Source organism: Jaculus jaculus, chromosome 11, assembly GCF_020740685.1.
Source record: "Jaculus jaculus isolate mJacJac1 chromosome 11, mJacJac1.mat.Y.cur, whole genome shotgun sequence".
NCBI lineage: Eukaryota > Metazoa > Chordata > Mammalia > Rodentia > Dipodidae > Jaculus > Jaculus jaculus.
This window is the reverse complement of record NC_059112.1, coordinates 89,978,010-90,000,351: the sequence shown is the minus strand read 5'-3', so window position 1 is coordinate 90,000,351 and position 22,342 is coordinate 89,978,010. Positions and strand designations below refer to the sequence as shown.

General features: G+C 45.6%; 1 protein-coding gene across 3 annotated transcripts in view; it reads left to right on the top strand.

The window, feature by feature from the left end:
• The first annotated feature begins 3,257 nt into the window (after nucleotides 1–3,257).
• Nucleotides 3,258–22,342, top strand: part of Zmat3 (zinc finger matrin-type 3) — a 33,188-nt gene continuing 14,103 nt past the window's right edge. For all 3 annotated transcript variants that reach the window (XM_004652327.2, XM_004652328.2, XR_006639593.1), the window contains exons 1-2: nucleotides 3,258–3,387; nucleotides 8,255–8,581. In XM_004652327.2, the coding sequence (XP_004652384.1) occupies nucleotides 8,312–8,581 (270 nt within the window). In that variant the 5' untranslated portion in view covers nucleotides 3,258–3,387; nucleotides 8,255–8,311. The remainder of the gene's footprint in view (nucleotides 3,388–8,254; nucleotides 8,582–22,342) is intronic.

The following is a 22,342-nucleotide window of genomic DNA, read 5'->3' as shown; positions in this document are numbered from 1 at the left end:
CGTGAGTTTCCATCCTTTCAGATTTTCTTGTTAGGTAGATATCTGGCTAAGCTATGCAAAGGGTGTGCGGGAATTCTTGGGACAAATTTCACAATGCTTTTGTAAGTCTGAAATAATTTTGAAGAAATCTGAAAAAAGTTTAAATTGTCAGATAAGCACAGGTAATTTCATGAAAAGATGTCCAGAGAGTTGCAACATGGTTAGTGTGAAGATACCGACCACATATGAAACGTGCTTCCTCATTTCCAGGCAAGTTGCTGTAGTTTGGATGCGGGAGGTTGGGCTAAGATAAAAATGAACCTAGAGATCTTGGTGGCTCAGCACTGAGAAGTTTATACCCCTCACTAGAAGTCCACAGTGGGTCTGGTGGTCTCTAGGACAACCTGCTGAGCTGTGCCTGTCTACTTCCCTTGTGGCTTTCAGAGAGGACAACTTGCAGAGGGTTTTCCACAGTTTTTTCCAAAAGGTAAACATTACTTGTGCTCAAAGCCCATTGGCTATAATGAGTCATGTGATCCTAACAAGGAGATTGGCAAGCACGGGGGAAGCTCAGTGGATAATGGTGGATGTCTTTGCCACCAATATTCTTGCCTAGGAGGAAACTGGCTCAGCAAAATTAAAGTAACTTCTTTCAGGCCACATAGTTTATTAACAGCCTGTAAAACCTACTGTCTCTCCTGTTTCAAAATAACATAAAGCCGGGCGTGGTGGCGCACGCCTTTAATCCCAGCCCTTGGGAGGCAGAGGTAGGAGGATCTCAGTGAGTTCCAGGCCACCCTGAGACTCCAGAGTGAATTCCAGGTCAGCTTGGGCTAGAGTGAAACCCTACCTCAAAAAGCCAAAATTAAAAAAATAAAAAGGCCACAAACAAACAAACAAAAAATAAAATAACATAATGTTAAAACCTGGTCTTTGGATGTCTCTTATGACTACACTTCATCTTTTCTTTAGTGTTACTTTGAAAACAGTATGATACAACAATGTATGAAAAAGTATATGTGGGCCGGGGAGATGACTCAGTGGTTAAATATGCTTGCTTGCAAAAAGCCTGCTGGGGGCTGGAGAGATGGCTTAGCGGTTAAGCGCTTGCCTGTGAAGCCTAAGGACACCAGTTCCAGCCTCGGTTCCCGGCTCGGTTCCCCAGGTCCCACGTTAGCCAGATGCACAAGGGGGCGCACGCGTCTGGAGTTCGTTTGCAGAGGCTGGAAGCCCTGGCGCGCCCATTCTCTCTCTCTCCCTCTATCTGTCTTTCTCTCAGTCTCTGTCGCTCTCAAATAAGTAAAAAAAAAAAAAAAAAAAAAAAAAAAAAAAGCCTGCTGGTTCAAGTTTGTTTCTCCAGTAGCCACGTAAAGCCAGACACACAAAGTGACACAAGCATTTGAATTTTGTTTTCCACAGACAGAGGCACTGGCTTGCTCCCCACCTCTCTCTCTTACATTCATGTGCTCTCTCTCTCTCTCTCTCTCCCACAAATTAAAAAAAAAAAAATTTAAAGTGCATGTATAATTTAGGAAACAATAATGAACACTCATGTGTACACTGATGGCTAAAGTGAGTTAACTTGACTACAATACAGAATCCTGGCCTGCTTTTTGTTGGACTGCACATCCTCAGAAGAAGTTAATACCAGAATTTAGGTTATTTTATCAGTAATAAAAACAGTTTCTAGTAATATATCAATCCCATGGATTGTCAGGCTATTGTTGAAAACCTTATGCTTCAGTGAGTATCATGTATCAAAACAAAGAAGCTTGTAGGCACGTTGGGAATCACAGGTGGGCATCACTGCCTGCCTAGAGTATGTAGTGCTGGGGGTAGAACCCAGGGCCTCATGCACGCTAGGCAAGCACTCTACCAACTGAGCTACAGCCCACACGATTCCTTTTGCTCATTCAAGTCTCAGTGTAGCTATCACCCTCTTAGAAATAAGGCCCCGGTGAAGGTAGCAATGTTTGGTTTTCAAGCTGACAAGGGGGTGGACTTGTGAGGGTTAATCTACTTTATCAGTTTGATTGGATTTAGACCCACCAAGGGGACAGATCTCTGGGCATGTTTGTGAGGGATTTTCTAGATTAGCCCAGTTGAAGTGGGAAGATTTATGCTAACTCTGGGTGGTACCATTCATCCCACGGGCTGAATAAAAAGAGAAAGGGAGCTGAGCACCAGCATTTATCACTCTGGCTCCCTCTGCCTGTGCCGCCATGCCTTCTCTGACATGGTGGTCGGGACCCAGAAACTGACAGTCAAAATAAAACTTTCCAGGGGGGCGTGGTGGCGCACGCCTTTAATGCCAGCACTTGGGAGGCAGAGGTAGGAGGAACGCCATGAGTTCGAGGCCACCCTGAGACTCCATAGTGAATTCCAGGTCAGCCTGGGCTAGAGTGAGACCCTACCTCGAAAAACCAAGAAAATAAATTAAAAAATAAAACTTTCCTTCCTAAACTGCTTTTGTCAGGCATTGTGTTGTAGCAGCCAGAAAAGCAATATAGTGGAGAACACACCTTACTATATACATCTTTGTGGTACTTTAATAAATGATTAAAGGACAAGCACACCACAGTGGGAGTGTACTTCATACCCCCCTGAACTGTACTCTGAAGACGGCTTAAAAGGACAAATTCATGATATGTTTTCCACGGGGAAAACAAAGCCACCAGGTCTTCATACGCCGAGAGTGCTACAGACTAGAAGAATCTCAGAGTGACCATTCCTGTCCACGCGTGTCCACCCTAAGATGTCCAGGGGGCTAAGTGAGGACGTGCTGTCCTCGGGTTAGCCAGGTCCTGCGTGGTCCTTCTTGCCTTGCAGGTGAGGCCCCGAGAGTCCAGAGAAAGTGTTCATCTGCAGCCGGCTGCAGGGCAGGTGCGTGGGTTCTTGCGGGACAGCGTGAGCCACCGGTCCACGCTGGCCTTCCCTGCACCCCGGGGGGGGGGGACACGGGACGGAAGTGTAGGGAGCTGTAGTTTAAAGGTGCGGGGCACTGTGGTCACCAAGCAGGCGGAGCGAGGGCACTGTGACAAGTCCTGGGTCTCCAAACTGGAAGAGATGACCGTGCCGGAGCCTCTTGACAGCTTTCCAGGGGCGAGTGATGTGATGGGCACTTGTGCGGAGTTGGCCTCGGGGTGTCATCGCGTGTGCCCTCCCCACCCCCGCTGCCCACCCCCGGGGGTCCGCCGGGTGCGGAGCTCGCGGTGCCCGCCGCCAGGGCCTGCTCCGCCCGCACATGCGCACTGGCGGCGACGCCCGGCGCGCTGTCTCCTCCTCCGCCGCCTCCCGGTTCCGCAGTCACTTCCTGCAGCTGGTTCCCGGTGGGTCGGCTCGGGCTGACTTTTTTTTGACAGTCAGCCTTCGGCGGCGGAGCGGCCCGGGCTGAGGCCGCGGGTTCGGGTGAGTGCGCGCAGGGAGCCGGGGCAGCAGCGTGGGGAGGAAGCGGGGGGGGGGGAGGGGGGGGACACCCCTGGGATTTCCCCCCACCCCTCCCCCGCCCCACCCCGTGCTGGATGTCCACCTGTGCGCGCCGCGCTGCCCGGCGAGGGTCTCGGTGTTTGCTTCCAGCCTGGCCCCGGCTCGGGGGGCCGCTTGCCCGCCCGCGTGCAAACCATTGCATCCTCCCTGCAGGCATCCTTGCGGGACCGCGGTGCGTGTGCGTGTGCGTGTGCGGCTCAGCAATGTCCTACCCGGGAGGGCGATGCTCGCAGAGCCTCGGCTTGGGGTGCCTTGCCGTGGACGCTTGCTCTCAATGAACCCAGCCTGGGGAAGCTCCGGCCGGCTCCCCCAGGGCCGCCGCCTCCTCCTCCTCCTCCTCCTCCTCCTCCTCCTCCCCACCGGCTCCAGCCTTGCTTATAGGATATACCTTGCTTCCGCTGGCTGTTTTCCCGGAGGCTGCGTTCTGCTGACCTCTGATGAAGGCTCCCCCCCCGCCCTCCCCCCCCGTCTCCAGAATTCCCCAGGGCAGTCTTCCTCAGGGGCCAGTGCTCTTCCCTCGGTCGATTTTTTTCTGCAAATGGGAAGAAGCGAGTGTTTCCCACCCCCCTTCCCCCGCACCCCGGTACGGTCTGTGAACCAGGCCCCCGCGCGGGCGCTGTGGTCATTCATGGCTTTGAACAGGCTACATGGTGAGGTTTTGATTCTCTTTAGTCCTCTCTCAACCCTTTTCCAGATTAGGACGGGAGCCACCGCACATCCTTCACGGATGGCGGTGCCAGCATCAAACCCAGTGGTTTTTCAAGATCCCAGGAGCATCTATGTATCAGCTTGTAAATTAGTCTCTTTATTTTTTGAATTAATGCCGCAGTTAGACGAATCTGAGTCACATACGATTTGGGCCTCTTTATTCCACCATTTGTGCAGCCACTGAAGGCTTGTTTTGATTTCTTTTGGATTGATGTATTTTGTTTCCCAATGCAGTAAAACCTGTTGTCATCTATAGACTTTTTCTTTTCGGCGGAGGATTGACTTTATTATGTTGATTGTCAAATATAACAGAAGAAGTATTTTTGAGCCATCTAGTCATTCTGTTCACATTATGAAAATAAAATGTAATAAATGATAGGTAAGTCTGCATTGTCATCCCCTCCAACCCCCCAATTCCTTCCTCTGGAATGAGGCTTTTTGTACCTCTGTACTTTGTAAAGGGCTTTTATTTTGATGGAAACCTGTATACCACACTGGGGGCAACCAAGCTGGCGTTTCCTCAAATGGGAAGGAGCATACATCCTACAAGTCCAGGCATGTCTTGGCAATTGGTAGCATTCGATTTCTTGTGTGTATTGCTGGTTTCCTTTATCCAGATGTTTTGATGCCCTCCGCCACACGACCTAACAGCTTGTTTGTAACGTTAGCATCAGGATGACATTATCAATTATTATGATAGGATACTTAAAACCTCTTGAAAAAGCTGATCTTGGAAGGCTGAGAAAATGGCTCAGTGGGTAAAAGTGTTTGCCACACAAGCAAGAAGCATGAGTTCAGATACCTTGCACCCATGTAAAAATGCTGGGAGTGGTGGCAGCCCACACCCATAATCCCAGTGCTGGGGAGGTGGATCCAGGAGGATCCTGAGACTGACAGGCGAGTATGGGTGAGTTCCACATTCAGTGAGATCTTGTCTCAAAATAATAAGATAGTCACTGAGGAAGGAACCTGACCCTAACCTCTGACCTCCACATGCAAGTTCACCCACAAATGTGCACGGATGCTATGTGAACATGTAAAACAGAAATAAAAAGCTAGTCTTTCTCTCTTTAGTTTCCTTTTTCAAAATGTCTATAATTTCTGGGCGTGGTGGCACATACCTTTAATCCCAGCACTCGGGAGGCAGAGGTACGAGGATCACTGTGAGTTCGGGGCAGCCCTGAGACTACATAGTAAATTAAAGGTCAGTGTGGGCTAGAGTGAGACCCTACCTCCAAAAACCAAAATATAAAATGTCCACAATTGTCTTTGCTTTTTGGATGTCTTTGTTGGATTTCGTTGGAAGAAATAATACTGTTATCGAGAAGTCGAGTTTTTAGATGTTGCAAATCTATATTACTTTTCTTTATTTTCTCAAAGCTATGGGCAGCGTACTTCTGCTTAGGAGTCCAACGATTTTGTCGTGCTTGTAGCTATTGTGACTGAGAAGTGCTGTCACTGTGTCTCATCCTTAACTGCAATATTTCCCTGTCACTGATGGCATTTCTTGTCCCAGACTTGGGGCTCAGTATAAAGTGATTTGGTTGTAATTTTTTCAGGGCAACGTGCTTATCAGATGTGGTAAAATAGACTTAGACTTTCACGACTTATTTTGCTCATGCTAGTAAGTCTGTTATTGCTATAACCTACATGTTTCCCTTGCAGATGGAAAACTTCGGCAGCTTAAAATAGCCATATTCTACTGGCCAAGAAAAGAAGTTTTAATAATATTGAGAGAGTTGAGGGAATTGTAGTTTTTGACATAAGGATGCTAATTTGGGTTAATTGGGATCTTGGGAACTTGCAGGGTGTGCTAGGCTCTTTCTGAGGTGATTAAAATTAGAAGATGGCATCTTGGGTGGGGGCAAGAGGTGTCATGGGTAAAGGTTGAGCAGGGGGCGGAACGTGGTAGGTTTTTCTGAGGGAAAAGCGAACCGAGGGCACCTGTTGTTTATGAAGAAGAAGAAACGATACGTCCTGAAGACACAGGGAGTGGAACGTCAGTGGGACGTAGGCAAGCGAGGCTCATTTCTCTCCCTTGTACGTTTTGCAACCTGGATGCCATATTTTGTGCTGGTCATTCATGTCTGGAAGGAGAAAAAAAAATGTTTTGATATCTTAAGGGACTGAGGAATTTAGTTTATGGTAATGGGACCATAAACTCAAGGGTCTACTGGGGCATCCTGAGTAGGGGTGGGTGGCTTGGGCATGGTATCTCTGGGCACTAGCTGGCTGGTTGTTTCCTGTGGAAGATGCAGAGGTGTGGGTTCTTTTTTTTTTTTTTTTTTTAAATTTTTTATTTATTTGAGAGCAACAGACACAGAGAGAAAGACAGGTAGAGGAAGAGAGAGAATGGGCGCGCCAGGGCTTCCAGCCTCTGCAAACGAACTCCAGATGCGTGCACCCCCTTGTGCATCTGGCTAACGTGGGTCCTGGGGAACCGAGCCTCGAACCGGGGTCCTTAGGCTTCACAGGCAAGCGCTTAACCGCTAAGCCATCTCTCCAGCCCAAGGTGTGGGTTCTTGATGCCAGATCATCCTTTTGTCACTTGATGCCACCACGCTCTTGATTTTTAAATCTTGACAACTAATCCAACTGAAAAATGAAAGTAAAACCAAGCTGTATCTTCCAGACAAAACATCTTTGGCTGACTGAGGCCCACATGGACATCTTTGTGAACTCTGCTGTAGATCACTTAAACACCATTAGTTGGTCAGGAGGAACTCTTTTTATTTACTTCCGTTATAGTTTAAATCTGGGCGGTTTCTAGAGCTCCTTGATGTTTTAGCTGGTTGTAGAGATGCACTAGAGAGTCGGTCCAGGTGTGGTGGCCCGTGCCTGTCATCGCAACACTTGGGAGGTGGTGGCAGGAGGGCCATCCTTGGCTGCATAGCAAGTTTGAGGCTTGCCTGGGCTATATGAGACCTCATTTCAAAAAAGAAAAAAAAAAAATCTAAAAAGGAAGCTGAGGAGATGGTTCAAGGGAAAAAGTGCTTGCAGTGTGTATCGATTACTTTGTTATTGCTGGGAACAAATACCCAACCATAAAGCAGCTTATGGAAGGCAAAGGGTTTAATTCACCTTAAAGTTCTAGAGGGTAGAGGCCATTATGGTAGGGAAAGTACAACAGGTTGGGCAGGGAGCTGTAGATACCCTGGCAGACAGGAAGGGGAGAGAGGGGGGGTGGGAGGGGGAGAGGGAGCAAGCAGCAAGTGGGAGTGGGCTATCTGCAGTGACTGGCTTCCTCCAGCAAGGCTCCGCCTCCGATAGGCTCTGCAACCTTCTTGACTAAACCACTTTGCTGGGAATCAAGTGTTCAAACACATGAGCCTGTGAGAGGCTTTTTATATTTAAACCACCCCACTGTGAAAGCGTGAGGACCCGAGTTTGGTCTTCAGGACCCACATAAATGGTGGAGGTGGCACTGTGCACCTGTAATCCCACGGCTCGGGGCAGTGGTGGAGACGGGAGGCTCTCTGGATAGCTAATCTAGTCAAATTGGTGAGCTCTGGGTTCAGCGAGAGACCGTGTTTCCAAAAATGAGGTGGAGAACAATTGAGAAAGACATCCAAGATTGGTCACCGGCCACTTTGTGCATCTGACTTTACTTGGGTACTGGGAATTCGAACCCGGGTTGTCAGGCTTTGCAGGTAAGTGCCTTAACCGCTGAGCCATCTCTCCAGCCCCCTTCTTTTTGACATCCTTTGGATGGAGAAAGATTCTTAGCTGTGTTTCTTTTTGGTGCGTTTTGTTTCTCAATTATGTGTGATTATCATCAGGAGTGTTTATGTGCCCTGAGGGAAGGGGTCTGGACTGAGTGACCTTTGATGCCCATTCCAACCATGTGACTTCTCAATTTAATTAGCTGTGGCTGCAGTGGGCCAGAGGGATGGCAGCTGGAGTCGAGCCATGCGAAATGAAGAGAAATCTATAAAGCTTTAAAAGCTTTCTCAGTGGAAGAGCATTATGTCAATGGGAGTTACCAGTCATGGGAGGTATGCTAGCCATGGCAAAGGAAAGGAAGGTGTCATGTTGTTGAGGTCTCTGTTGATTTTTTTTTTTTTTCTTTCCGTGCATCTAGGGTTGAAGACTTGACCTGTCACGACCCACTCGATTATGCACAAGGTCTTCTCATCCAATGATCCTCTTGCAGCGCGCTGGGCTTCCTCCACCTAAGCCACCCGTGGCCTCTCCTCCTATGTCAGTGGCCTCCAGGTCTCCAGGAACGTTGCAGCTTCCTCAGCCAAAGTCTTTCAGGCCGGAGGCGTCCTTGCCTCTGGTAGGGGAGGAGGAGTTAGCCAAGGGAGGGGAGCCCGACTCTGCCCTGGAGGAACTGTGTAAACCCCTCTACTGCAAACTCTGCAATGTCACCTTGAACTCTGCCCAGCAAGCCCAGGCGCATTATCAGGTAAGGGGAGAAAAGGAAAGCATGTATTCGTGGGGGAACATTTTGGGCTCTGCCAAATTAGAATTTGCTTCTCCAGGTATTACCAACCATGGCTAGAAGTCAAGAAGGGTTCACAACTCCGTGTTTGATTAAAAGTGTCATATTCCCATTTGATATGAGAGCACCCTGCTTTATACAGTGGGTTCCACTCCTGACATTTTTATGAGGAGGAATTGTGCGTGTAGGCCAGAGGACAACCTCAGGTGCTGTTTTTCAGGATGTCTACCTTTTTCTTTATCTTTTTTTATTTTTATTTTTATTTTTTTTTGAGGTAGGGTATCACTCTGGTCCAGGCTGACCTGGAACTCACTATGTAGTCTCAGGGTGGCTTTGAAATCATGGTGATCCTCCTACTTCTGCCTCCCGAGTGCTGGGATTAAAGGTGTGCGCCACCACACCCGGCTTGCCATCTCCCTTTTTGAAAAAAGATATTTATTTGAGAGAAAGAGAGAAAGAAAGAGGCAGATAGAATGGGTACATGAAGGCCTCTAGCTACTGCAAATGAACTCCAGTGACACGTACCACCTTTTGCGTCTGGCATACATGGGTAGTGTCTCCACCTTCCCTGAACTGGGATTAGATATGTGTATAACCACACCTAGCATTTTTAAAATGTTTTATAGGGATTGACCTCAGGTCTTTGTGGTTGCAAGGCAAGAACTTTGCTGGCTGACCTATCTCTCTAGTCCTCTGTGTTGAACTTGATAGCTTTGTGAGCAACTGTAAACCTTTGTGGTGGTGTTGGGACCTATGGTCTTGAGCTGAGCAGCTATTTAAAACATGATGTACTAAGTCCAACTCAATGTAAATGTTTAGAAGCTCATACAATTTGTGTCTATTCTAGGAAATCTCTTATATGACTCTTAAAATTCTTTCCTTTTTTTTTTAACTTAAAAATCTTATTTGTTTATGTATTTTGATCTAAGACTTTATTGCAATGAGAGAGAGGGTGGGGCGGGGGAGGGGCAGAGGTGTGTACACCAGAAAGAGAAAAAAGAGAGGCAAAAAGGTGGAGGAGATGCACATACTTGAGTAGAAAAGCTGCAAGAGTTATATACTTCCAATACGTAGTAGCTGAGGAAAACAGGTATCTTCTTGTTTTTGTGTAATGAGCATAAAATAACATTCATTTATTGAGTCCTGTCCTTTATTCATAAGCATACTCTGTTTTCATTTAGCCTCTTAGCGTGAACTAATAATTTTTTTAAAGATTTATTTATTGGGGCTGGAGAGATGGCTTCACTGTTAAGTGCTTGCCTGTGAAACCTAAGGACCCCTGTTCGAGGCTCGATTCCCCACGTTAGCCAGATGCACAAGGGGGCGCACGCGTCTGGAGTTCATTTGCAGTGGCTGGAGGCCCTGGCGTGCCCATTCTCTCTATATATATCTGCCTTTCTCTCTGTGTCTGTCACTATCAAATAAATAAATAAACAAAAAAATTAAAAAAGATTTATTTATTTATTTATTAGAGAGAGAGAGAGAGAGAGAGAGAGAGAGAATATGGGCACACCAGGGTCTTCAGATACTGCAAGTGAACTCCTGATGTATGCGCCCCCTTGTGCATCTGGTTTACTTGGGACCTGGGGAGTCGAGCCTTGCACCAGGGTCCTTAGGGTTCACAGGTAAGCGTTTAACTGCTAAGCCATCTCTCCAGCCCCTGAAGTAATAATTTAAAATTTTAAAGCTTTTATCTCCATGTAGGATAGCTATCAGAAAGGGCCATTTTAAAGATGCTATTGTCTTAAGAATAAACATAAAATTAAGTTTTGGCTGAAAAGAGAGAGGCCATAGTATTTTTTTTTTTTTTTAGTTTTTCAAGGTAGGGTCTCACTCTAGCCGAGGCTGACCTGGAGTTTACTCTGTAGTCTCAGGGTGGCCTCAAACTCATGGCGATCCTCCTACCTCTGCCTTCTGAGTGCTGGGATTAAAGGCATGGGCCACCACACCTGGTTTAGTATTTTTTTTTTAAATTTTTAAATTTTTATTAACATTTTCCATGATTATAAAAAAATATATCCCATGGTAATTCCCTCCCTCCCCCCGACACTTTCCCCTTTGAAATTCCATTTGTTTTTAATTCTAGATCTGTTGTCGATACAGAACTTTGTAGTTTCTCTTTTGGGAAAAGACACCTAGGAAACAGTGGCCAAGAACCCTTGAATGGAGGAATATCTTCTGAGCTATGTTTGATTAATTTATCAGTGATCAGGTAGCATGGTGGAAAGCTATTACAAGGTAGTTCCTCTCGCTTCTCCTTACTTTCTCCAACTTTAAAGCTTTCGTTTACTCCTGTATAAGTCTTTAATGTATCATTTTGTTTGACCCCAACGACTGGCAATTGACTCACTCTGATATTGTGCGCTGGAATTATTTTGTGATCTTTGGGACTTAGGAGAGATGCAATCTGTTGCCATTGTTTGGTTTGGTTTGCTCTCAGCTATGGAGAGTTGAGTTAATTCGAGCAGATCTTGACACATTTTTGATTCTTTCTGTCTTCCTCTTCTTCCTGCCCTTTGTCCCTGGTGTGTGCACCCTCACCACAGTGGCACACACTGGGCCTTTCTTTGCCTGCCTTTACTACTTAAGAGGCATCTATGGGCTGGAGAGATGGCTTAGCGGTTAAGCGCTTGCCTGTGAAGCCTAAGGACCCCGGTTCGAGGCTCGGTTCCCCAGGTCCCACGTTAGCCAGATGCACAAGGGGGCGCACGCGTCTGGAGTTCGTTTGCAGAGGCTGGAGGCCCTGGCGCGCCCATTCTCTCTCTCTCCCTCTATCTGTCTTTCTCTCTGTGTCTGTCACTCTCAAATAAATAAAATAAATAAAAAAAAAAATTAAAAAAAAAAAGAGGCATCTATTAGGATGCTTTGTCTCAAATCCAGGACTCTGTTTACTTTCTTCTACATTTATTCCTCTGAGACGTTTGGTTTTGAGTCTAAGACTATTTTACAAAGTCAAAAAAGGGCTGGAGAGATGGCTTGGTGGTTAAGGCTCTTGCCTGTGACGCCTAGGGGCCCAGGGTCGACTCCCCAGAGCCCATGTAAGCCAGATGCACAAGGTGGTGCATTGTGTCTGTAGTTCATTTGCAGTGGCTAGAGGCCCTGGCATGCCCATTCTCTCTTTCTCAAATAAAAAATAAGTAAAAATAAGAAAGGCAAAAAAAAAAATAAGTAAACTTAAAACAGTCAAAAAATTTTGATATTTAGCTATCTAAAGACCCTAACAAATCTTTAATGGGAGCAAATCTACTTAATACCTTACATATGTGTAATCATCTTTTAAGGAAAATCTTGGGAAATGTGTAATTTTTTGAATTTTTACTCTTTTGGTGGTGGGGGGGTTTGAGATACAGTTTTACTCTAGTCCAGGCTGACCTGGAAATTCACTATGTAGCTTCAGGGTGGCCTCAAATTCATGGCGATCCTTCTACCTCTGCCTCCCAATTGCTGGGATTACAAGCATGCGTCACCATTATTTATTTTCTTTAAGAGTAAGAGTTTAATTTCATTGACCTCTTATTTCTGCACATAGCCTGGTACATTGCACAACAGACAGTCAAAATGTGATGCAGGATTTATTACAGGAACACTGAAATGTCTGTGTGGGGCGGGACTGTAAAGGAGGTACTTGGGATTTAACCTACCACACTTAGCAGCAGAACTTCGACCTGATACTTGGAACCACTATTTCCAAGAGAGATGCTTTTGACCTCAAAGAGTTTATACTTTTAATTAACTAATTATTATATATATATATATATATATATATATATATATATATTTTTTATAGTGCTGGCAACTGAACCCAGGGCCATGCAAGGCAAGTGCTCTAGCTCTGAGTCACATCCCAGCCCTGGAGAATAATTTTGTGTGTGTGTGTGTGTAACAGTGAGTTTATTGGGATCAGTTACAAAGCAAGGTGAGGGGTTGTTTACAGGACTGTTTTATTTTGTATGTTTTTATTTATTTATTTGAAAGACACACAGAGAAAGGCAGAGAGAGAAAGAGAGCGAAAGAGAGAGAGAGAGAGAGGGAGGGAGAGGGAGAGAATGGGCACACTAGGGTCTCTCACCACTGCAAATGAACTCCAGATATATACGCCACCTTGTGCATCCAGCTTAAGTGGATAATGGGGAATAGAACCTGGGTCCTTAGGCTTCACAGGGAAGCGCCTTAACTGCTAAACCATCTCTCCAGCCTACAGTATGTAATTTTAATATCTGTATGGATTACTTACATTTCTTGTCATTTTCCCCTGCTGCTGTTTTGTGGGTCTGGTGAGGAATGGGTGCTTCTCTTCATGCAGAGAGAACATCATTGGATTAAGGCTTAAACTAGATAAGAAACAAAACCAACTGTTATTGTGCATTGTGTGTGCGTTTTTGTGATAATCTTTTTAGCTCACATGATCTGTAATTTCCATCTTTCAGTGATACAGTGAATAAACTAGAAAATATAAGAAGAGCGAAATAAGATGTTGGTAGATTCCTCAGTAACCAAAATTTTTAAGTGGAAAAGTCAGTTTGTCATAGGGGACCAGTCAAATAGCCAAACATTAGAGGAAAGAGATAAGTGAATTGGAAGAAAGTAGGACCTTCCCAGTTCTTTGGAGGCGGAGGCAGGAGGATTGGAAGTTCAAGGTCATTCTCAGCTGTATAAGGAATTTGAGGTGAGCCTATTTATCCTCCTCCTCTCTGAAAAGTAAGAAGTTTGGGTACAACAAAGCATGTTTTCTAAGAGCTTAGAAGCAAAGATTTGAATTGGGCAAATGTTAAGAAGTCCTTCTCCTTCCTCTCTCTTTCCTTCCCTTCTCCCCTCTCTCCCTCTGAAACCAAATTAGTTTGTGTATAGAAGCAGACATCAGATTCATTGGAGCCACTCAGACGAGGCTAATGTTAGAAGTCAAATTTTTATTTCTGGTTTAAGAAATATTTAATTGTGTGTGTATATGCACACACACCCGCACATGTGTACATGTATGAGGGTGCCAGGGTCTCTTGCTGCCAGATGCTTGTACCACTTTTTTGCATCTGGCTTTTAATGTGGGAGGAGGCTATTGTCTGCAGGCTTTGCAAGCAAGTGCCTTTAACCACTGAGCCGTCTCCCACGGCCCCATATTTGGATTTCAATTAGAGAAATAGTCAAGAGAGTACGGATCAAAGAGGTCAGGGCATGGGCCTGAAGCTACCAGTCCTAGAGGCCTGTGATCCCATCTCTGAGGAGGTAGAGATAGGAGGATTGAGGGCTCAAGGGCATCTTCAGCTACAGAGAACTTGAGACCAGCCTGGGGTACAAAACAAAGATGAAAGATCATCAGATCAGCGAGTAAAGACTCCACCCGGCACCGGAACAAGCCCAGGGGGTGATGATTGCACACTATTAAAACCAAGGGGTTTGGGATTAAGTGAGAAAATGGATGTAAAGTTTCATTTCAAGGCTAAACACTTGCTTTGTAATTTTTAATTCAGAGTGCTATCAAGAGCATAAATCCATTATTTCAGCTATGTGTAAGGTAATCTTCTTATGAGCTCAAAACACCTCGGGGTAAGTGGATAAATTGCTGATTTGATTACCTAAAACTTGCAGTCAGTTAATGCCACTGTGGAAATAGAAGAGTTTCAAGTTGCCCGGAGTGTTGTAAACAACCATTGTCACACCAGAGTTGCACTGTATCATATTCCCGTAATCCAGGACACACAGTGGGACCTGCTCCACAAATGCTTCCCGTCAGCTCATCTTGATGCTCCTGAACTGGGGCTCCTTTGTCACGAAACCCTTCGTACCTGTCACCAGAGAGCGTTTCTTCCTGGGACCTTTTAGCCTAGTTATTGGCTTTTAAACATCCTCAGCTGCTTGATTTGTTTATTCATTTTTGTTTTTCAAGGCAGGGTCTCATTCTAGCTCAGGCTGACCTATAATTCACTACGTAGTCTCAGGGTGGCCTCGAACTCATGGCGAACCTCCTACCTCTGCCTCCCAAGTGCTGGGATTAAAGGTGTGCGCCACCATGCCCGGCATTTATTGATTTTTAAAATGAAATTAATCTTGCTGTGTGAGAATTATGGTGTTGGTTATAAACAGAATTGAAAATCAGATGTTTTGCAGAGAAACATGTATGTGATGTCATGATGTACGGTAGGTATGTGCGTGTGTGCACAGATGTACATTGTATACAAACACACAGAGGCCAGAGAACTTCTGATGTCCTTCTCTATGGCTCAGCAGAGAACTTCCTTGAGATGGGTCTTTCCCTCAACCTGCAGCAGCTGGTTTTGGGCACTGAGCCCCAGAAGTTCTCCTCATTTGGACTAGGGTTACAGATTGGCCTGACCATGCCTAGCTTTTTATGTGGGTTCTGGGGAATCAAGTTCAAGTGGTCTTAGGCCCTCGTGCTTAAGCGGCAAGGGCTCTTAACTGCTGAGCCATTTCCCCAGTTCTTGAACTGAAACTTTTTTTTTTCTTTTTTGTTTTTTTGAGGTAGGGTCTCACACTAGCCCAGGCTGACTTGGATTTCACTATGGAGTCTCAGGGTGGCCTCGAACTCATGGCAGTCTTCCTACGTCTGCCTCCCGAGTGCTGGGAGTAAAGGCGTGCACCACCACGCCCCGGCAACAGAAACTTTTAAGAAAACAAAATGCATGAACGGAATAAAGTTAGCTAAGCATCCATTGTTGCCAGTTGCCAGTTTATCTGCTAATTTCCATAGTCTCCTGGAAAAGAGCTAGGTACTCAAAGTACATTTCTAAAATCTGCAGTAAACATAGATTGCTGTTTGTCCTTGGTCTCCAGATAGCAGCCTAGCATATTAGCTATGCTAATTAGAGAGAGAAACAGGACAGGGTGAAGTAGTTTTAGAATATTGGCGCTGAATGCAGTGGTCTTAATTCATAATAAAAACTGTGAATTTGGGCCTGGAGAGATGGCTTAGCGGTTAAGCGTTTGCCTGTGAAGCCTAGGGACCCTGGTTCGAGGCTCGATTCCCCAGGACCCACTTTAGCCAGATGCACAAGAGGGCGCACGCATCTGGAGTTCATTTGCAGTGGCTGGAGGCCCTGGTGCACCCATTCTCTCTCTCTTTGTCTCTATCTGCCTCTTTCTCTCTGTCACTCTCAAATTAAAAAAAAAAAAATTAAACTAGCAGTAGCGACTTTCCAACTTACCCTGTATTTTCAGTGCCGCCTCCTCCCTTCCTTCCTATTCTCTCCTGCGCTCAGAGTTTGGTATGACTGTCCTTTTCCCATCTTATTTTGTGTCCATCCTGGCCTGTTGCACTCTGGTTTCTGTTACGGCATTCCACTCGTCTTGGCACACACCGTTTAAAATGGATTATCCACTGAAGACTCACCAAAGTGCTGAGCAGAAGTGGTAGATGAATGTTTAGCACTGAACTCCAGGGCTCAGGGACGATTGTGAAAGAAGTGCCGCAGAGAAGTAGAAGCCAAGGGATGGGCAGCAGTGCCTTGGCACACTCTACTCCACAGTGGTGGCTGCGTTTATGACCATACAGTTGTTTTCCTTCCTGCCCAAGACCTGCATAATATGAGGGCAAAAAGAAAGAAAGAAAGAAGAAATGATAACAAGTAGAAGAGGAACTAGTTGGTTCAGTGGAGGGGGATTAAGTGAGGGGAGACAAAGTAACATGACAGGGTTATAATCAGAGTGCTTTGTTGTTATGTTTAGAGGTTTTCAAAATGTTAGAAAAGTAAATAAAATAAGTTGTTCTTCTAGCTCCTTCATGTCTTGGTCAGTATCTTAGCTAAATTACTATTTTAAAAATGTGAGTGTGGGACTGGAGAGATGGCTTAGCAGTTAAGGTGCTTGCCTGCAAAGCCAAAGGACCCAGGTTCCATTCCCCAGGACCCATGTTAGCCAGATGCACAAGGTGGCGCATGCATCTGGAGTTTGCTTGCAGCGGCTGGAGGCCCTGGCATGCCCGTTTTTCTTCTGTCTTTTTCTCTCTTTCAAATAAATAAAAATAAAATAAAATGTGAGTGTGCCGATTCGTGTACATGGGTGTACATGTGTGTACAGAGTGTGGGTTATGTGGAGGGCAGAGGACAGCCCGAGTGTTATTGTCAGGAATGTAGTCTGCCTTTTTTTTTTTTTTGATTTTTCGAGGTAGGGTCTCACTCTAGCCCAGGTTGGCCTGGAATTGACTATGTAGTCTCAGGGTGGCCTCGAACTCACAGCAATCCTCCTACCTCTGCCTCCCAAGTGCTGGGATTAAAGGCGTGCGCCACCATGCCCAGCCTAGTCTGCCTTTTTTGAGACAGGGTCTCTCATTGACCTGAAACTTGCCAAGTAGACCACACTGGCTGGCCAGCAAGCCCCAGGGATCTGCCAGCCTTCACCTTCCCACTGTTGGGATTACAAGCATGTTTTAAGAAATATTTCATTTATTTATTTGAGAGAGAGAGAGGGAGGGAGAGAGAGAAAGAGAAAGAGAGAAGGAGAGTGAATAGGTATGCCAGGGCCTCTAGCCACTGCAAACGAACTCTAGATGCATGTGCCACCTTGTGCATCTGGCTTACATGGGTACTGGAGAATCAAACCTGGGTCTTTAGGCTTTGCAGACAAGCACCTTAACCGCTAAACCATCTCCCCAGCCTTACAAGCGTTTTCATGTAGGCTTTGGATGGCAAATTCAGGTCCCCATGCTTGTACGGCAAGCACTGCACAGATTAGCTAACTCCCTAGCAATAATCTCAACTAATTTTCAGGTTCTCATAATTCTCCTATCCAGGAGAACTTGCAGTAGACTGAGAAGGGTCAGAACACACTTCAAGTGGGGCTTATGCTATACCCAAGTGCTTATGTGCTTGGGGACTTAACAGATCTGGACTAGAATCCTGGCTCAGCAACATTAGGCAAGATAACTACTCTATTCAACATTTTAAAAGGATTGTGAGAAACCAGTTTTTTTTTTTTTTTTTTTCCAAGGTAGGGTCCCACTCTAGCCCAGGCTGAGCTGGAATTCACTGTGGAGTCTCAGGGTGGCTTCAATTCTCCTACCTCTGCCTCCTGAGTGCTGGGATTAAAGGCATGGGCCACCATGCCTGGCTTCATTTTTTTTGTTTTTAATTTTTATTATTTGCAAGCAGAGTGAGCAATAGGGAGAGAGAAGGAGTGAGAATGAGTGTGCTAGGGCCTAGAGCCACTGCAAACAAACTCCAGACATCTGTGCCACATTGTGCATCTGGCTTTGTGGAGGGACTGGGGAATTGAACCCAGGTCATTAGGCTAAGCTGCTAAATCATCTCTCCAGCCCACATATGATCAATTGTAACTGCATGTGTCATGTGTCATGACTATAGGTAAAGAAATTGCTACTATTACTTGCTTGGAATTGTAGGATTATTTTCCTGTTTTTATAGAATTACTTAAAAAAATTTTTTTGTCTTGCCGGGCATGGTGACACACGCCTTTAATCCCAACACTCAGGAGGCAGAGGTAGGAGGATATCCAAGAGTTCAAGGCTACCCTGGGACTCCATAGTGAATTCTAGGTCACTGGCTTCATTTAAAAAATTTTTTTTAAATATTTATTTGACCGAGGGAGAGAGAGAAAAAAAATGGGTGTGCCAGGACCTCCAGCCACTGTAAATGAACTCCAGACACATGTGCCCCCTTATGCATCTGGCTAACGTGGGTCCTGGGGAATTGAACCTGGGTCTTTTTGCTTTGCAGGCAAATGCCTTAACCGCTATGCCATCCCTCCAGCCCAGAAACCAGTTTTAAAAAAATCAGTAAATACTATTCGCATTGTTTTTTATCTCTTCACAGTGTTTGGCTCTTCCTTCCTCATTCTAGCCATTGTCTTGCTCCCAGCACTCCTCTTGCTCCAGACCTACTTCTCAAGCTGGCATCTCTGTCTTCCTGATCTATTGTGGATGACATGTACTGGCTGTTAACGTCTTCCAAGCCACAATAACATTGTTTGATCTCCATCTTACCTGACAGGCAGGCCTTATCCATGCCATTTCCTGGAGTTTTGTTCTTCCCTACACTCTGCTGTAGAGTCCTGGAGCATGTCCTGGACGCTCTTCTCATTTGTTCCTGTCTCCTTTGCTTCTTTTCCTCAGCTAACACTTTCCACTTCTGCCCTGGAAGCTTTTTCTCATTTTCTTTTAATTTTTTTTTCTTTTACTCATTTTTTAAGGTGATCTGGTCTTCCCTTTTCAGAGAGCCTGACGTGACATACTCATGCAGAAGTAAAGAAATTTTATGTTTTTCCCTAGTAGTTTTTTTGTTTAGTCACTCTAATTATGATATCTGATTCTTTTTTTAAAATTTTTTTGTTGATTTTTATTTATTTATTTGAGAGTGACAGAGAGAGAAAGAGGCAGAGAGAGAGAGAGAGAGAGAGAGAGAGAGAGAGAGAGAGAGAGAATGGGCGCGCCAGGGCTTCTAGCCACTGCAAACGAACTCCAGATGCGTGCGCCCCCTTGTGCATCTGGCTAACGTGGGTCCTGGAGAATTGAGCCTTGAACCGGGGTCCTTAGGTTTCACAGGCAAGCGTTTAACTGCTAAGCCATCTCTCCAGCCTGATATCTGATTCTTTTTAAATATTTTTTATTTGAGAGAGAGGCAGATAGAGAGAGAATGGGTACACCAGGGCCTCTAGCCATTGCAAATGAACTCCATACATATGTGCCACCTTGTGCATCTGGCTTAAGTGGGTCCTGGAGAATCTAACCTGGGTCCTTAGGCTTCCCAGGCAAGTGCCTTAACTGCTAAGCCATCACTGTAGCCCGATACCTGATTCTTTTATCCAGCTGGTAATTATTGTTAGAAAACATTCCAGGCATAGGGAAAAGGAGGATAAATAAGATAGAAAAGATTTTTATTTATTTATTTGAACGTATGTGTGAGGAGAGGACACCAGGGCCTCTTGTTGTTGCAAACGGACACCAAACATTTGCACCTCTCTTTATGTCTGGTATGCATGGGTGAGCGGGAATTGAACTCAGGCAGACAGAACCCATGTACAACTTAAAGCAAGCGGCTTTAAGTGTAGAGCCACCTTTCTAATTCCAAGGTCCGTATTTTAAAGGAATCTACATTTCAGAATGGAAGAAAGAAAAAAAAGACAAATAAATCAACCCTATTATTTGAGGCATCGATGAATATTGCAAAGGTGAAATCAGGCAAGGTGAATTAGCACAGAGGCATTGGGAGATTTCACTGTGACCATCGGAAGAACAGAGCAAGGGCATGGTGGATAGTGTGTTTGTGTGTGTACATACATGCCCATGTGTGCTGTGTGATGAGGGGTGGTGGACATGACATCAGATTCATAAGATATGTTATAAAATGAGGCTGTAGGTTCCAGGCAAGAACCCTCCTTGCAGAGGTCTGAAAGAGCCACATTCTAGTCCGAAGTGACATCAGGTACAAAGGCCCCACAGTGAGCAGCCAGCCCGAGCTCAGTGTGGTCTTAGAAGTCAAACTTGTCCATGAAAAGCAGCTGGAAGATTTCTTCTGGGATACTGCGGTTCAAACTGGGGATCTTGCACATGCTAAACAAGCAAGCGCTCCTCCACTGAAAGCCATCCCTGGCCCTCTCAGGAAGATTTTGAGTGAGTGACATGACCTGGTATCTGTCTGAAATTGTCACTCTGGGCTATGATGAGAGTTCCAAGGACAAAAGATTGAAAGCAGAGCTGCAGAGATGGCTCAGCAGTTAAGGCGCTTGCCTGCAAAGTCTAAGGACCCACGTTCAGCTCTCCAGTACCCACATAAAACAAGATGCACAAAGTTTTACATGGGTCTGAAATTTGTTTGCAGTGGCAAGATGCCCTGTGTGCCCATCCTCTCTCTCTTTTTTCTGTCTCTGTGTGCAAATAAAGAAAATAAAATATTAAAAAGAAGATTGAAAGCGGAGACTGGTGAGGAGGAGTTTTTGGAGCAAGTGAGAGGTGTTGGTTACACTTAGTGTCCGTGGAGAGAAGAAAAATGAATGGCATGGTTATATTTTGAAGGCAGCCTGCCAGGGCTTGCTAATAGACTGAATGTTGGGCTATAGAAAGGTGGATCCAAGAAAATGGCTCCTGGGCTTTTCTTGAGTAGCTGGGTGGATGGTGGTGGCATTTACTGATATTGTGGGCATATACCAGGGGTAGTGGTAAAAATGCTATGGGGGAAAAAATGAAGGTTATGTTAAGTTTAATGGCCCTCTTAAGAGTCCAAAGAGTAGGTGACAAGAAGGGTGTTGGATCCAAGTTCAGGAGCTGTGTCAGCCAGGGTTCACTAGAGGAGAAAGGCAGATAGAATGAATATATATTACCAAGAGGATTGATTAGACTGGCTTTCATTCTGCCAACTGGGTCTTCTAGCAATGGCTGGCTGTACCCTGGAGAGGCTGCTTAGTCCCTAAGTCCCAATATGATGCTGAAGGCCTGGAGGACTTCTGGAGAGCGACTGGTCTTGAGTTCTATTGAGAGGCTGCAGATAGATGATGGGTTCCGATGCCAGCAAAGGGTGGCAGCAACAGGGTAGAGGCAGGCAGACAAAAGCAGCATTGCTTTTCCCCCAGACCGCTTTATATCAGGGCCGGGGCAGAAGGTGCTGCCCATCCTGGGGAAGTGTCTTCGGTTCGAAGTCAGTGCTCCCGGGAACGTGCCCTCACAGACCTGCACAGAGGCACGTCTCTCACTTGATTTCAGCTCCAGTCAAGTTGACAATCCAGATTAATATCACAGGCGCCATCAGCTAATTAATTGTCTTACAGAGTTGTGAGGCTGAGTGAAACCACCTGGAGTATGGATGGAGAAAGAAAAGGGCTAAGAGTGAGGCCTTGGGCTGCAGAGCTCAGGATCTGGTGGAGAAGGCAAGGAGGAGAGCGTCACGGGGAGCTGTAGAAGATGGTGAGGAGGACATTTTTTTTTTTTTTTTTTCTGTAAGGAAGGCAGGCCAGTTGTGTCATGCTGAGATGTAGGCATAGATGGAACCGTGAACTTGACTCTAGAGGCCACTGTGGTGACCACAAGAGCACATCACCAGCGTTCAGATGTTGAGAAGATGAAACTTGGCTCCCTGCATGACTGGCTTACGTGCCTGGCTCGAGGCTGTATACTAATCAGTCTATATCTCAGGTTTAGCATATGGTAGATGGCAAATGTTTTTGCCCATGGGTTTGAATTTTACAAGGTGTTAAACAAAAAGACCTGCTGTGTTATCTTACTCAGAGTGGGTTTAACCCTTGCCACGCGTTTGTATTTATTATAGGCATGTGGGGAATCACTTGAAAACAAGACAAGAAAGGCCCCTCAACCATAACAGAGGTTTGCGGTGCTGCTCAGGCCGCTGTGCTGCGTGTGAAGGGCTTTGGGCTGGGAAGGTTTTGGGGTCTTGGTTCCTCTGCACCCCGATCCCATTGGCGGTTCCTGGCAGTTGGAGATCAGTGAGACCAGTAAATTCTTACTGTGAGCAGTGAGTGACCTGGTGTGCACAAAAATCCTTTCTAAGTGCGCTGGTGCTCACTTCTGTAGAACGGGTTGGGTTATGCGTTTTGTTCGTCATTTCTGAAGTAGATTAGATCACAGTGTCATGAGTTTTCTGCTTCAGCAGCGGAGGACGAATGGCAACAAACTGTGGAGAACACATCACCAAAGAATGAGGTGCATTTACATCAACACACAGGAAATTAATGTCTTTTGGTTTCATTCTCTTTTCTTTTCCAGATAAGTACAATCTTTCAGCCAGAACCAAATAATAGACTCTTTTTATG